Source organism: Vespa velutina, chromosome 4 (genome assembly GCF_912470025.1).
Source record: "Vespa velutina chromosome 4, iVesVel2.1, whole genome shotgun sequence".
Taxonomy (NCBI): Eukaryota; Metazoa; Arthropoda; class Insecta; order Hymenoptera; family Vespidae; genus Vespa; species Vespa velutina.
Genome location: NC_062191.1, coordinates 2,262,424 through 2,278,553, shown reverse-complemented (window position 1 = coordinate 2,278,553; position 16,130 = coordinate 2,262,424). Strand labels below are relative to the sequence as shown.

General features: G+C 27.1%; 2 protein-coding genes across 8 annotated transcripts; both read right to left on the bottom strand.

Moving 5' to 3' along the window:
* Window positions 1-2,302: 2,302 nt before the first annotated feature.
* On the bottom strand, window positions 2,303-5,003 carry LOC124948457 (baculoviral IAP repeat-containing protein 5). The gene is made up of 4 exons (XM_047492122.1): window positions 4,599-5,003; window positions 4,044-4,247; window positions 3,853-3,973; window positions 2,303-3,670 (listed from the first exon to the last, which is right to left on the bottom strand). The coding sequence occupies exons 1-4, from the start codon at window positions 4,610-4,612 to the stop codon at window positions 3,542-3,544; spliced, it is 468 nt and encodes a 155-aa protein (XP_047348078.1). The 5' UTR covers window positions 4,613-5,003; the 3' UTR covers window positions 2,303-3,541.
* A 1,183-nt stretch (window positions 5,004-6,186) lies between these two features.
* LOC124948455 (inositol polyphosphate 5-phosphatase E) lies at window positions 6,187-15,905 on the bottom strand. Of its 7 annotated transcripts, none has more exons than XM_047492113.1 (6): window positions 12,226-13,388; window positions 11,259-11,577; window positions 10,566-11,125; window positions 9,998-10,466; window positions 9,807-9,926; window positions 6,187-6,855 (listed from the first exon to the last, which is right to left on the bottom strand). In XM_047492113.1, exons 1-5 carry the CDS (start codon window positions 13,079-13,081, stop codon window positions 9,812-9,814), a joined length of 2,319 nt encoding a protein of 772 aa, XP_047348069.1. In that variant the 5' UTR covers window positions 13,082-13,388; the 3' UTR covers window positions 6,187-6,855; window positions 9,807-9,811. The 7 variants fall into 7 exon arrangements, with proteins under 7 accessions (XP_047348069.1, XP_047348071.1, XP_047348072.1 ...); XM_047492115.1 differs by lacking the exon at window positions 6,187-6,855 and adding an exon at window positions 13,598-15,905 and having other exon boundaries at window positions 7,633-9,926; window positions 12,226-12,447; XM_047492116.1 differs by lacking the exon at window positions 6,187-6,855 and adding an exon at window positions 13,598-15,900 and having other exon boundaries at window positions 7,633-9,926; window positions 11,268-11,577; window positions 12,226-12,447.
* Between the last annotated feature and the right edge of the window lie 225 nt (window positions 15,906-16,130).

The window sequence follows — 16,130 nt, the reverse complement described above, 5'->3', positions numbered from 1 at the left end:
ATGAATATAGATATAGATATAGATATATATATATATAATTTTGAAATAAAACATATACGACAGACGTTTACGTGTTTACTAAACGATAATATATAAAAACGATTACATTGTGATTAATTCAAATGAGAGAAAAAAGAAATAAATAAAATATTTAATATATACATATATATATATACATACATATATATATATATATATATATATATATATATACACATACGTACATCATACTACTCTGTCTACGTGAATGAAATCAAACGTGAATAATACAATAAAAAACAATTTATATGGTTACGATTGATAAATGCATTAAACGATAATATATAAAAACGATTGCGTTATAATTATTTGAGGAATGAGGAAAAGAAATACGTAAACAAAAATATGGAATATCTGCAGTCTATTTCTTTGTATCTAAATCAATGAAATCAAATGTGAAGCGTAAATGAAATCCATAAATATATATATATATATATATATATATATATATATATATAAGTGTTTATATGTTTACAATCGGCAAACGTATTAAACAATAATATATAAAAACAATTTCGTTATAATTATTTGAAATAAGGAAAAAATAATAATTAAACAAAAATATGGAGTATTCGTAGCCTATTTTTCTGTGTTTAAATAAATGTAATCAAACGTGAAGCATAAACAAAATCTATAAATATATATACACACACACACACACACACACGTACAAGTATGTATATAAATGTTTATACGTTTATGATCGGTAAATGCATTAAATGATAATATATCAAAATGATTGTATTACGATTATTTGAAATGAGAAGTAGAAGGAAATAAACAAAATGCAGGAGGATTTATGCCCTCCCTTCCTTCCATCCCCTCCACATTAAAATTCAATTGCGTCTTGACAAAAGCGAAATAAGAACATCCAAAGAGAATCATCTTCATCGAATGGAATCTTCTTCTACGTCGGCAAAACGGAGTTAAGAACGTTTATCAAACGCTCGAATATCTCAACGAATATGTCGTATCAAATACCCCTTCGCCTTCCATTATTATCTCGCTATAACGTCCAATCATTTTATCGTTTTTATCTCGATAAACATAGGACGGGGCTAAAACGTTCCTTAAATAATCGGCCATACTTTCTTGATATTATTACACTAATATCTACATTTGTAAATACGGTTACATTAATAGACAGTTTCATATTAATATTTTAAGTATTCGTATCACCTATCGTTTTTGTTTGACAATAAGATTTTTAATTGAGATATATTAACTACGTATATACGTACGTATGTATGTATGTATGTACGTAAGTATGCATATATGTATATATATATATGCATGTAACACGTTTTCCTTTTACGCATTTGTCGTGATCATTTTAAATGCTCTATCATGTTTATACGTATTTATAGAATCGTATGATTGTATATGTATTAGTATATACATATAAATGTATATTTATATGTATATGTATTACTTTATACGGAACGCTATCGTTTTGATATTTGACTTTATACTATCGCTTATGAGAAGAAAAAGAAGAAGAAGAAGAAAATGAAAAAAAGAAAGAAAGAAAGAAAAAGAAAAGAAAAAAAAAAAAACAAGCACAAGTCGTGAATTTTTCAATCCTTTCGTCAGAGTCCATCGTACGTTCATCCTCTTAGAAGACAAGTCGTCGTATTTCTCGTTAAAGGCTGTTTCATTATACACGGCATCGTATAGATGCCGATAAAAAGTAAAAGAAATTGAGAGAAAGCAACTCTAACCAGACAAGGACGAATCTTTAGACACATATGTTTCTTTCAACTTCGTACCACCTCTAATCGTATAAATCGAGGACAAGGATTCAACAATAAGGATTCACTTAGACTCGTACTTCTAAGCGTTCGTTCACTTTGATATCCGTAAATTCATGAATCAATCGGCAGTTACCAAAAATAATCTATCTATATGTTACTATAAATGAATACGACGATCGTTACTTAGAATCTTAATTCGTTAATTCGTTTTTATGTACAATGAACCATAATCCTTGACATCTATTTGTGATGATTTTATAGGTATTGCCGATGTACGGAAACAAAATTCATTATAGATAATCTTTGAATTATCATTTTAATTTAAATTCAAAGCATACCTCATTATATATGTATATTAATTTCTTAGCACGTAAAAAATATATACTTACGTATTTATTATATTATCTGTATGTGTATGTATGTACGCACGTACGTACGTATGTTAGTTGGTGCAAGAAGGACAGGTGGAATCGATTAATGTAAACGAAACACGCCTTACGAATTCCGTATTCGTATTACATGACAATATAAATGTATTTTAAAGTACCTTAAAAAATTACCATTTTACATCCTCTTATCATGTATATATATATATTATTGTGTAATGGCCCGAAAAATTAACTATTCGTGCATGAGGAATAATAAGATATATGTATCTGCGAATCGATCGTCCGAAAAAAAAAGGAAAAAAAGAAAGAAAAAAAAAAAAAAGAAATCAAAAAAGGAAGAAATTAAAGATCAAAATAAAAATATTGTTGATCGATGACCAATCGAAGAGTTCGCCGACAAAACAAATTGATTTCATCGAGGAATGTTATGCTTGTCACACACATTTACCGAAGGATAGAATAGAAAATAAAATGTAGAAACTTTCCTTAAAGATTCATCAAAGTGAATGCTTGATTCGCGACACGAACGCGACAAAAGAAACAAACGAATAGTATGGGAAAGGTTCGTTTGGACTATCAACCAAGATGCATAATCGTTTATGAGCTTTCTAAGAAAAACGTTCGCTGACCGCTTCGTCAACGATGCATACCCTAAAGCAAGATAAGTTTCACTTGTGCTAATATGCTATTAAATATAAATTTTTATGTATATAGTAAAGAGGAAACATACATTTTGTAATAACCATAAGCTATTTCTCTTTCTCTCTCTCTCTTTCTCTTTCAGATAACAAATACAATGTAATTAGAAACAATGAAAAGATTTGGTAATGTAACAAACAACTACTCGAAAGATTACAGTACATAAAGATGAGGTAATCTACCGTTTTCATTTATGTATCGAGATTATGTCGTAAGTATATAATTATATCTACCAAAAGATAATAAATATCAGTTAATAAATACCTTTTTGTGAAAAAAAAAAAAAAAAGAAATAAAAAATACTTTTCTCGATATTTCACAGGATAAAGTTAATATGTTATAAAATATTGATTAATTCCTGACGAAGAAATCGCGATACGTAATACATATACAGATGTTTCTGAAATTTATGTCTCTAACGTAGTTATATATCCACGTTACTTCGATCCACGTGAATACATAAAAATCAGACCACTTTGAATCTTTCTATTTTCTTAATCAGAAAAATGTAAGAGATATTGACTTCCTACAGATGTGTTAATAGTATTAGATTAAAAAAAAAAAATATATATATATATATACATATATTAATAAATTTTATTATAAAGAAAATATATAATCTAAATTTTATATAAAAGTGAAAAAAACAATGTCATATGCTTAATCACCGTCAACTTTACTTCCTCCTCTTTTACCTTTTCTTATACTTTTAAACAATAATGGTATTTCCTCTGCAAGTTTAGCTGCCTCATTTTTTACTTTAGTTTTGGCATTTTCTAATTCACACTCCTAAAAAAAAAAAAAAAAAAATGTTTACTTAATAAGAATATTTATAATTAATAAAATTCATCTATACTATTTGTCAGATAATAACAAAAAATTATTTCTGTGTATTATTTATCATTAGAAATATCTATCACAATACATTTTCATTTATAATTCATATTGAAAAAAAATATATTTAAACTTACGCATTCCTTTAAATTATATGCTTTTATTAATTCGAATAATTCATAAACGGTCCATAGGCATTCGTCTTGTTTTTGTAGTTTTACAAATGCACACGAGGGTTGATGATTTTCATGTTCTTTCCTAAAATCCATAAACGATGATAAAGAGATGAATAACATTAACAAAAGCATATTATCAATAAAATACAAACCATGGATCATCGGTAGGTTCCCAACCATCAAGTTGCTTAGAACAAATAAAACATTCTACTAAGTCTGGTTCTTCCTTTGTTGCTTTGGAAAAGAAACCGGCAGAAGCCATACGTTCTGGATTACAAGCATCTTCGGAAGATTGATAAGGCCAATCTTTGAACGTTTCCAATCTCACCGTTTTCCAAAATAATGATGAAGTTGTTCTATTATTATTAACATTAAATAATATTTTAACATAATAGAATAAACGACAAAAATGAAATCATAAATAAGATATATCAGTATTTATATATTTCAATTGTGTTAATAAACGATTAAATTGAATACAAAAAAAAATATTATAAATATTTAAACGACTTCTGTAAAATTTAATTAATAGAATCCATGAAAATAATGATAATAATTTCAAGAAAAATAATCACATTAATCGTATATTCCCGCGCATTCTGTTAATTTAGCTACATAAAATTTAGGTTAGATTATATATCGTATTCAATATTTCGTATAAATTTTTGAAGAATTAAATTTGATAAATGTAAAGTGTGCATACATACGGTAAAAAATCCATATTGCATGTATTTTACGATATAATCTTGTTAACGGAAATTGAACGACCACAAAATTATTTGTCGCGTTCTATACTTGTGTGTAACTGTCAAAGCAAGCGTCACAATGATAAATAAATAAACATTGAATTCCAAGTAAATTTATTCTTTTTATTCTTAACGAGTTGCGAGTTTTTCTTTGTCTCTTTTTTTATCTCTTTCTCTCTCTCTCTCTCTCTCTCTCTCTTATTTATGTTCACTCATATCACGATAGATCTATTTACACAATGTATATCTTCATTTCATGCATAAAAATCTCCAGGGCATCGTTCAACACTTTCAAATGTTTTAACCTAACCTTCCCATTGATTCATTAAACTCTTTCTATTGGTCGTTCTATATCATTGCATTTGTTTTTCGTTTATCTTGAAAAAGCGGGAAACTTGAATAATTAATTCTCCATTAGTTTTTATTAACATCGAATGACAATAATAATAATAATAATAATAATAATAATAATAATAATAATAGTAATAAATATATGTGTATATGCGTACTTGTTGACTTAAAAAAGGATCATTCAGTTATTATTCCTTTTATTTCATACCTCTCGAAAATCTTATTGGGACACAATTACAATACAAATAAATTTTTTCGATTCATAGAGAATCCATTAGATTTTAATGCTATAGTATGGAAATCTATTTAAATTTTCTAATATAATCAATAATGGCAACAAATCAATTGTAAAAAGACATTTCGTGTCATTCTTTTCTTTTCTTTCTTTCTTTCTTTCTTTCTTTTTCATTCTTTTTTTAAACTTTATCACAGAATATAAGGATAATTAAACAAAAACGACCCAGTAATACAAATTACAAAAATGACATAAATCAGGCGTGTGTCAATATTCCAATCGAACTTAACGAAACATAATTGATAATATACTTTAAAAATCTGCCTGTATTCCTATTTTCTTTTTCTTTTTACGTTTCTCAAATAGCTCCGCGCACACAAACGCATTATTGTGTGAGTTATTTACATATATATGTAAATAATACTCATACATTCACAAATGTCAAGAAGAAGAGCAATACATACAACTATAAATTCATTTTGTCCTCGGTGAGAGACACGTCTTTTGTTATGCTCTTACATATATATATATATATATATATATATATACACATACATACATATATACATACGTTCTATCGTACACACATATCACATACGTGTATATGTACTTAAAAATAAAAAGACCATGAAAAAATAATGGAAATGTTGGATATTTTCTGTAACGTTTCCATTATTATTACATTACATATTTGTTAAATACTTAATTAAGAAATCATTAGATAAAAGTAATACCATTTGTTTTACAAGATCTTCTATTATCTTTTTCTTAATATAAAAAATAAAAAGAAATTTACGTGTTATACATAAATTTTCTAATCAATCATACAATATAGATCTAAATAATATAATATAGTATATTAATATATAAGAAAAAAGACAATAGTGTATGCATATATATATATATATATATATATATATATATATATATATAAAATATTAGATTATTAAAAAATATTTGTCGCGTTACTTGTGAAGAAGTGAATGATATTTAGATATAATCTTAATTTTTAAACGATAAACATGATGTGTGTGCTTGTGTGTATATATATAAGAAATTTTACAGTACATATTATATATTAGAAATCGATTAAACCAAAATTCAAATTTATTTTCTAAATCACTATATATATATATATATATATTTTTTTTTTTTTTTTCTTATCGTGATTCATTGAATATTTTAAGAAATACATACAAACAGACATATATACGTTCTCGATCTGAAAAGGATATCAATAAGATATATTGACGAAATACGATATTTTTCGAAATTGTACATACATACATACATACACACATACATACATGCATACATCATACATACATCATACATACATACTAATGTACATACATACTAACATGCATACATTACGTATATACGTACGTACGTACGTAAATTTATAAATAACTACAAATATGTATATCCAGATAAGGCATAGTTAAGGCAAGCTGCACGAGATAAGTAGGATAAGATGTGTTAAATTATAAAAAAAAAAATTATACTACTTTTTTGTTTTTTCTTTTTTGTTTCTTTTTTTCTTTCATTTGTTGTTCCAGTAAACTTCTTCTTTTCTTTTCTTCTTTATTTCTTTCCTATTTATTTATTTTCATTCAAATCAAGGTATAAAAACTAGAAAAAGAAATATATTGAATTAGGCACTTTAGAATGGCAACATATATATACTGTTATATATCTGCTAAGAAGGTATGCTTATATGTCGTATAATTGTAATGAATTATGTAACACATTAAATGACGTGATGATAACACGATGTGGGAATTGCTTGGAAAGAAAAAAAAAAAAAAAAGAAAAAAAAAAAAGTAAAGAAGAAAGAAGAAGGAAAAACCAGTGTAGAAGAAAAAAGGAAAGAAGAAAAAAGTAAAGAAAAAAAGAAAGAGGAAAAAAGAAAAAAAAAAAAAAAAGAAGAAGGAAAGAACGAAAAAAAAAAAAAAGAAAACAAACGAAAAGAAATCTGTCAAATTATTTTGAAAATCTAAGAGTTTATTTTGAGATTTATCGCAGGATTTGTAACCGTGCCAAAGTAAAATATCATTCATTCTAATAAAGATCTACATTGTCACGTTTAAGAAAATTTATACTTCACTTACGATATCTACATATGTATACGTATATAATTTATAGATAATATCACTCTATCTATCGACTACGTAAATATTTCTGATATTGATCTTTAAGAGAATTTTTTTGCACGTATCATGGCTACACATTTAAATTTTAATACCTAAGCATTTTTTTTTATTTAATTAAGAACAACAATAACAACAATAAAAACATCAGATCTATTGTTGGCCCATCCTTTGTTTTTTTTTTTTTTTTTTTTTTCATCCTTTGGATACTTTTGACGCGAAAGTATTATTTGTGATTTTTTATTTATATGTATATATATATATATATATATATATATATATATATACACGCACGTACACACACATATATTATATAACACTTTTAAGAAATTTTTCCAAGTATTACTATATTGCACGTTATGTAAAAAAAAAAAAGAAAAAAAAAAGGAAAAACTCAATGAAATCTTACAATGCAATTTAGATTCTTATTATCGGTTTTTTTTTTACTCGAATAAGTAAATTAACTGTAGATATAGATATATGTGTGTATGTGTCACATACATATGGATATATATGCATTTATGTATGACGATACGATCGACGAATAATTAGAATGATCAAACTGTTTATATTATTTAACATCGAAATCATAATAGTTTTTGGATGTGCTTTAATAAAGATTAAAATAATCTTGAATAATAGTTAACCTTTATTAAATTTTGGTACGGTTACAAGCCCTGAGACTTTTAACTATGGTCCATATTTTCCATCAATATTATTATTAATTATTAATAACATAAAAGGGACAGTTTTCTACATTGATCTAAGTTTATGATGCAATCGAATAAATAATGTTTATAACAGCAAAGTGAATAGAGCAAAGATCTATATGCGAGCGTTCATAATTATAAACAATACTAATTACCACGTCTAAGTTAATAAATATATGTATATATATATATATATATATATATATATATATATATATATATATTGGATAAAATAAATAATAAATTGAAACATATTACATCCCGATTATTATTTTGTAACTTGAAATTACTATGAAGGCATCTCTCTTCTGAAATATCTTTGGAATAATCGTAAAGTTATTAACGCGTATTAAATTAATATAAGACTAATTTTGTCTTAATATATTTTGTTTGTAAAACACAGTCTTTCTACTAAATACTGTAAAATATTTTTAATAGAGTGTGCATATTACTTCGTATGACTTATAACTCAATGTCTGTCTTTTATAATAATGGATAAAAATTATATTAAATAAGAATTATGCGGTGAGATAATAATTAAGAATTGTACCTAGAAGTAAGAACAGCTATGCAGAAAAATTATAAAACATCATGGAAGCGTTAACTATCACCTTATCTCATTATTTTATGTTATAATTTTTACTGTTCATTACTTCTAGGAAATAATAAAATAACTTGATTAACATGATTTGTATTATATCCTTATTAGAAATTTTGTGCTATATACTTATGCAAATACTTAATCAAACACAGTGATATAACATATTACGAATAAATACAATTTTTTTTTTTAATGTAAATTTCAAATTTGTTTGAAATATGCCTTTATATACCGCTTTGATATTTTGTAACTTATCAATTAATTCTATGCACTGAAATATATTATAAACCCTGTATATTAGTCTATATTGAGTACTACAGTATCTTTTTTTTTTTTTTGCTCTTTTCTTTCATATAGTAGAAATAACGGCATAATAAAAAAAGCTTTTAGATGGTAACAAAGCTAAAAACAAAGAAGCCAAGAAAAAAAAAAAAAAGAAAAAAGAAAAAAAACAATAGTTAAATAAAACATTAATATTAATTTTCAAATATATACCATGTCATTTGTAAATCCATTCTTTAACATATATTATTAAAAATAATCTAATCATACCGTGCAATGCATAATCTCAAGAATTAATTAATTACTCATGCACATGTTCAAATAATAAGAGGAAGCTTTATAAATTTCATTAATCCAAAGATCACGTTTGAACACTGCTCATAATCATATACTGATTATTTAAAAATAGTTTTTCCTTTTTTTCTTGCAGTAACATAAATTAGGCAAGGAATGACAAAAAATGCCATCTCTTCTAATTTTGTAATGTTCATATTATTAGCACCAAATATGTCAATCATTTAGATGTGACATTGTTATTTTAATAAAAAAAACATACTATATATAATATTTTTTGTGACTAGAATATTCATTTACGCCGTTTACCAGACAGCAATTTATATATAATTGTCTATATAAACAATTCTTGGTTATATTTTTAAAAAAGTGATCGATATAGATACAAAACATTTTTGTATATAAAACTGAAGAATGTATAAGAAATTTTGTATTTCCACCTGTGTGTGACATGGTAATTTTTATATAAATTTTTCTTTTATCCATGACTCATGTGTCGAACATTTTTAGTAATATTAAATTACTAGGCAATTTTATAAATAGTACCATAATTATTGAATTGAGCAAACTTTTGAAGTTCCTTGGGACTCATCCATTGCTGCTGCACGTCTTTTAATTCCTTCTATGTATATATCACGATTAAATAAACCAGCTGCAAGAGGTATTCTGAAAGAAAAAATACATATAAGCATTCATAGATATAATCATAAAAATATAGTACAATTTAAAACACTTACGTATCAATTCCAGGTCTTATTGTTGTTTTAAATACACCCCATACAGGCTTGTGATCTGAAGTGCAAATACTTGGAACAGAATCATATATTAAGCATTCTATAGCACCGTCTTTATGCGAACTAGCACTTTCATGGCTAACTCGTCTAATATATCCCCTTGTATGACCTTTCCCCTTAAAAAGAATTCTATCCGTATATGCAGGAGTACGTTGCTTACTACTTGAATCAAAGTTTTGTGTGCCTGGATCATATTTATAAGTTGGAGGAAACATGATTGCTGCTTCCTCAAAACCACGTAGTACTGCACCTTCGTTAAGTATTGTTTTTAATTGATCCTTTTGTAAATTTACTGGAACTTGTTGCGGGAAAGATGTGTCTGTAATCCATTGAATTACTTCCTCTCTCGGTTGAGCCAAACGAAAATTTAAATCTCCGCACCAAAAAACGCAATCAAAATTTTGAGTAACATCTAAAATAATAAATTTTAACACATAATAATTTTATGATATTGCTTTATATATATATAAATAGTTAAAAGATCGTAAATAATTCTCCAAAAATTGTGCACCTTTGCTTTTATGTTTTGTAGGTAAGTCTTTAGGAAGATCCAAATTTCTAACAATTCTTTTGATATCATTCACTCGTTCTTTGACTTTATCCTGATGAGCTGTTAAATGCGCCGTGACAAAAAGAAAACTTGTACCAAACAACATTAGAGCCAAAGCAACAGCCCCTTTAGTTCGAAATGCTGTTCCGGTTCTAGTAGAAAAACTATCATCTTCAGGTACAGAACAAAACCAAATAAGATCTCTTCTCAAAAAAAGGGCCAAATGTAGTGTTCCAAGACCTGTACTAGTTAATAGAACGTGGGAAGGCCCTAATGTTTCCTGCAAAGCAGCTTCCCATTCATTTCTTTCAGAGCATGATTCTTGAGTTCCTATAGCTAACATATCAGGAATTGTTTCTATTTCTGAAGGTAACATAAAATCATTTAGTTCTTTTGGCGGAGATTGCCCATTCATATTCCATGTTCCAACAAAAATTTTTAATTCACGATTTGGTAATACTTTTTCAAGTTCCACTGGACCAAGCAATGAATTAGCTGCAATTCTTCCATGAAGAAAATTTCTACACAAAAAAAAAAAAAAAAAAAAAAAAAAAAAGAAAAAGGAAAAGAAAAGGAAAAAGATATAGTAATTATAAAATACTTAATTTTAAAATTGATTAATATATTTTTCCAGGTAAAATATTTTTTTCATACTTCATATACCTTTCTCTAGCTTTTTGTGCAGGAATTAAATTTAATACTTGTGCAGCAAGTAATGCCTGTTTTGCCAAACTATCTGTAGATTCTCCAGTTGTTGTAGGCAGCTTACGATCTTTTTTCTTTGACAAGGCATCATGTGATGTAGAGCGAGGTTTAAGTTGAATAGGTACACTTTTCACAGATTCTGGACTAGAATGTCGCATAGAATTTGTTGGAGAATTTATTACTAGATTATCAGCAGATCTTCTGTGAAGTAATCTTTGTCTTAACTGCATAGAGATTGGAGACATTGATCCAGAAGAAGAATTTTCATCTGGAACATTGAAATATTACACATACGATTTTAAATATGAGTTTACAAAAGGCATCTGTACATAGAAATTTTATAGATAATGATATTACAGAATTTCTCACTAATGGGGTTAAATTGGTTCAATTACAGTCCATTACGTTTCTAACGCTTGTATGTATCTTAAAATCTGTGTAAAGTTCATATTGATTCTGTTCTCTGATATCTTTACTTACATCATATCACTACATCCTAACTTTGTTTATATATTAAGGATTTATTTGTAAGTATAGTTATTATGCAAAATTATATATACATATACATATACATATACATATACATATACATATACATATATATATATATATATATGCCAGGGGTATTTTCTATTGATACAGCAATGGGTAAAGACATATAAGCATGATAATTGTGAAGGACATAGAAATTATGGATTTTAATGGTGCCATATTATTGTACTCTATGTTTTTGTAATCTTTATATTTTATAAACTTACACTAAACTTACAACTTGATAAATAACATTGCTTTCCACTATAATATATTAAATACTGGGGACAATTTGGCACTTTCATAATAGTAAAATGAAAATTGCTAGAAAAAGCGCAATAATTAAATTTCAAGCAGCGCATAGATTTCATTTGTTAATTTATACCTTTGTGTTCTGGTTTTTCACAAGTGTTAGTATCATGGTATGTAACCATACTGTAAACTTCTGAAGGATTGTAGAATTGCCTTTCCATTTCCAGGAAGAAATAAGTAATATACTTCCCCTTTGTAAAATAGTCATCCTTTATATATTTTTGATCCCTTTCAGCATTGATCATTTGTATATTTTCATCTTCTGAAGATTCCTCGATTTCATCTTCTGTAGACTCTGCAGAGAAGTCACTATCTTCACTACTCTCTTGGGTAGTTGATTTAAGTTCTTTTATTAAAAATTTGTGTGTTGTAATTGATTCATTAACATTATCATTCTTCAATTCTGAATTCTGTATTATTTTTTTAGTGAAGGAGTTCATTATTTTTATCTGATTTTTATCAATTGATTGAATTTTATTTTCAGAAGCATTAGATTGCTGCATTTGATAAAATCCACTTAATCTATTATCTTGTTTCAGAAAGGCAGTTTTTATATGTATATATCTATCTGAGCCAGAATACATAACCCCTTCTTGTTTTTGCAACGTATTGAAATTTTTATTTTCATCAGATAAACTCACAGAAGAAGTTTTAAAATAATTTGATGTATTACTACATTCATCATTAATATGTTTACTTGAGAAACTACGTGTTATAGGAAAATTAATATCTGATTTTACACTTGTATTTATTTGTTCATTAGAATCAGTAATATGTTTTATTGGTTGTTGTTGTAGTTCTGATTTTTGTTCAGTAATCTCTTCAGAAGAATGACCTGTCTGCCTTTCTGATACATGAGTTTTTTTCTTCCTAAATACTTTAGTTAACTTATTAAGAAATGAATTCTTCCTTTTTTTCCTTGATGGCATTTTCAAACAACACTATTAACACTCAAGGTTATCAATACTTATTACATTTGCCTGTTTTCAAGATTGAGCATCAACTGACCGGTTCACTTCTGTTCATACTATGATAGAACTTCACACTGACACACTTCTATTTCTTTACTCATTATTAAGTATCTTAGAATGTAATTTGGTGGGGATATGGAAGGTCATATTTTCATTTCTCGAATGACATAATCAGTATTAAAAGATATATTCTCATCACATGTAAACAATTTTGGATGCATGTTGTTATAAATAAAAATATTGATAAATTGTATACTAAATATTTCTAAATATAATATGTTAATAAAATATTAAACAATTTCATGCAATTCTGTTATTGATAAAGCAAAATAGTTTCTCTTAGCTAAGAGTATACATGTATATAAAATTAATATACTGTAATATGCAAATAACAAAAAAAGAAAAAACTAAACATTAGAAAGAAAACAGCTAATATTTGTTCTACTGTAAAAGAAATTTTGTTCTGTGTCTTACCTTCTGTGTAAGTACTCTTGCGTTGCTCCTTTTCTCGCATTATAACTTTTTTATTTATATTACTCTCATGACCTTCGTGATCAACATATGTCATATAAACTTCTTGTTTTTCAACTAATGCATCTGTTTGACATTTACCATTAACAGAAGCTACTTCTGATTTAACAGATGTCCTGCTTAAAGTTGTCGGAGACAATCTACTAGCGGTTAAACTTTGAGGCGGTGTTCTACTGCGTTCAGTCATTGCACAACATAAAGATAATTTTGTGCTGGTATGAGATTCGTGCTGTGAATTATCAGCTTTAGAATTCTTATTCGAATCCCCGTCTTTATAAGATGTTTCCAAACATCCGACTCTGGTCTTTTTATTCATAAGCATCTGACATAGAGATTTTTTCTTTTGTTTTGATTTTGGTGATATATCTGCCTTTGTCGCATTCGATATGCTAGAGGTATCGTTTCCTCTACACTGCTCCATAATATTATTAGCTAATGCAGTGATTAATAAATTATTAATCCATCATTAATATAATAATGGTATTGTTATATTTCAATAGAAACATCATATATACAATTGTTTCCAATGTAAAATTATGTACCATGTACTGCAAGGTAGTTTCTAAAAACAGCCTAGATATTTATAAAGTCATTTGGAATTTATATATTTGTAAATTCAGTTCTTTTGGCTATATTTATGTCTTTATTATACTCCTTCCTTTATTTAAGTATTCCAAAGATACTCGATTTTATTGTATCAATCACACATATGCAGATATATAAATATATATATATACACACATGTATGTAATATATCTCATAGGCAAACCGAATACGATCATATATTCATAATTTGTCTACTTACAAGAAACACTATTGTATCATAGATTGAACTGGTACCAAACCAATTATGCCAAAGATTGATCACATTTTCAACATCAATATACAGCTTTTTATCTTAGACTGTTTTCTGACTAGAGATTATATTAACCATTAAGTCTTAAACATTCATAGGTTATTCCAATTCTCTTTGATAGAATATTTTAAAACAGTCTATATTATAATGTTATAATGTAACTATTAAGGAACCATTCTTATGGACTTTGATATTTACTTGTATAATAAATTGCATCTATACTTGCATAACATGACAATTTGAATGAAACATTGACTCAATAGAACTAAGTATATAGTTCCCTTATATATTATTACGAAATTCACACGTTGACTATCGCTTGCACATTGGCAATAGATCACACGTCATTCGTGTTGCATATGATATTCATAACAATTTGCAATCTATAGTAGAAAATACTTGAAGGACGTCATCAGACTCTAACCTCTGCCTCCATCATCGGGAATATATCACAAGGTAAAACCTTCCGTTCATGTTATTCGGAAATAAGTCTACTAATGTTCATTTTCATTAATGTTTCACAAATAATTCAACCCCCATGACGATTTGATATCCACACCCGTACGCCATATCATTTGTCACTCGACTGATTACCGATTCTGCGCTCTTGTCAGATTAGCAGACGACAATACTCTATTACTACACTACTACTACTACTACTAATATTACTACTGCTGAACACAAAAAATGTATATACCGTATTTTATTATCTTATTATAACGATAAATAAAAGATATTACGAATTCTTTATACAAATAGAATATAATATTAATATTATAAGGATAAACTATGAGTGAGGAATAATCGATGGAAGGAAAGTTTTTTTTAAACGAAAATTATCAAAGTAACGCGTAACGTATCGTAAACTGTCAAAATGAGCAGACGACACGAACTAAACGCCATTTTCCTTTTGACGCAACAAACGTTACGAAGGGGGGCCATACGTACGTACGTATCGTATACATTAAAACACGGCAACGTTCGTACATTCAATCGTACACATGTGTGAAACATTCTAAAGAGGTTCTGCCGTAGAATTTTCGACGCGTTCTCGAGTGCAGTATGGTTTGACGGGTTGCGTCATTGCAATGCTCCTCTTTGTCGATTGGCGTCATACAAAAGAAGTAAAATATATATATATATACAATACATATATGTATGTGTTACAAGAATAAAAATAATCGAAGTAACATTTAAAAGTATAAAACGTTACATTCCCAATAAAATCGATTCTATTTCGTGCGATTTGTATCGCGCGCGCGTTTGTTTCTTCTTCCGAAACAGAATTTTCTCTTTTACCAATAAGACTAAAATTTCGTGTCTCGAAAAGACAGTGCACAAATATACAGAAAAAGAGAGAGAGAGAGAGAGAAAATGTATAATCCAAAATGTGGCAATATAAAAAATAATTAGTTTCATTTTCGAAACTATCGATTAACCAATATCGAGATTTTTTTTTTTTTTTTTTTTTTTTTTTTTTTTTTTTTTGAAGATTCGAGAAGGACACTGGTGTTTAACTTTATTCCCGCGTTTTAATGCGTAGAATCCTTTACATTCGAATTTCGTAATCGTTTGTAACCAAATTCACGTTTGTGAATATATATACACACATTATATATA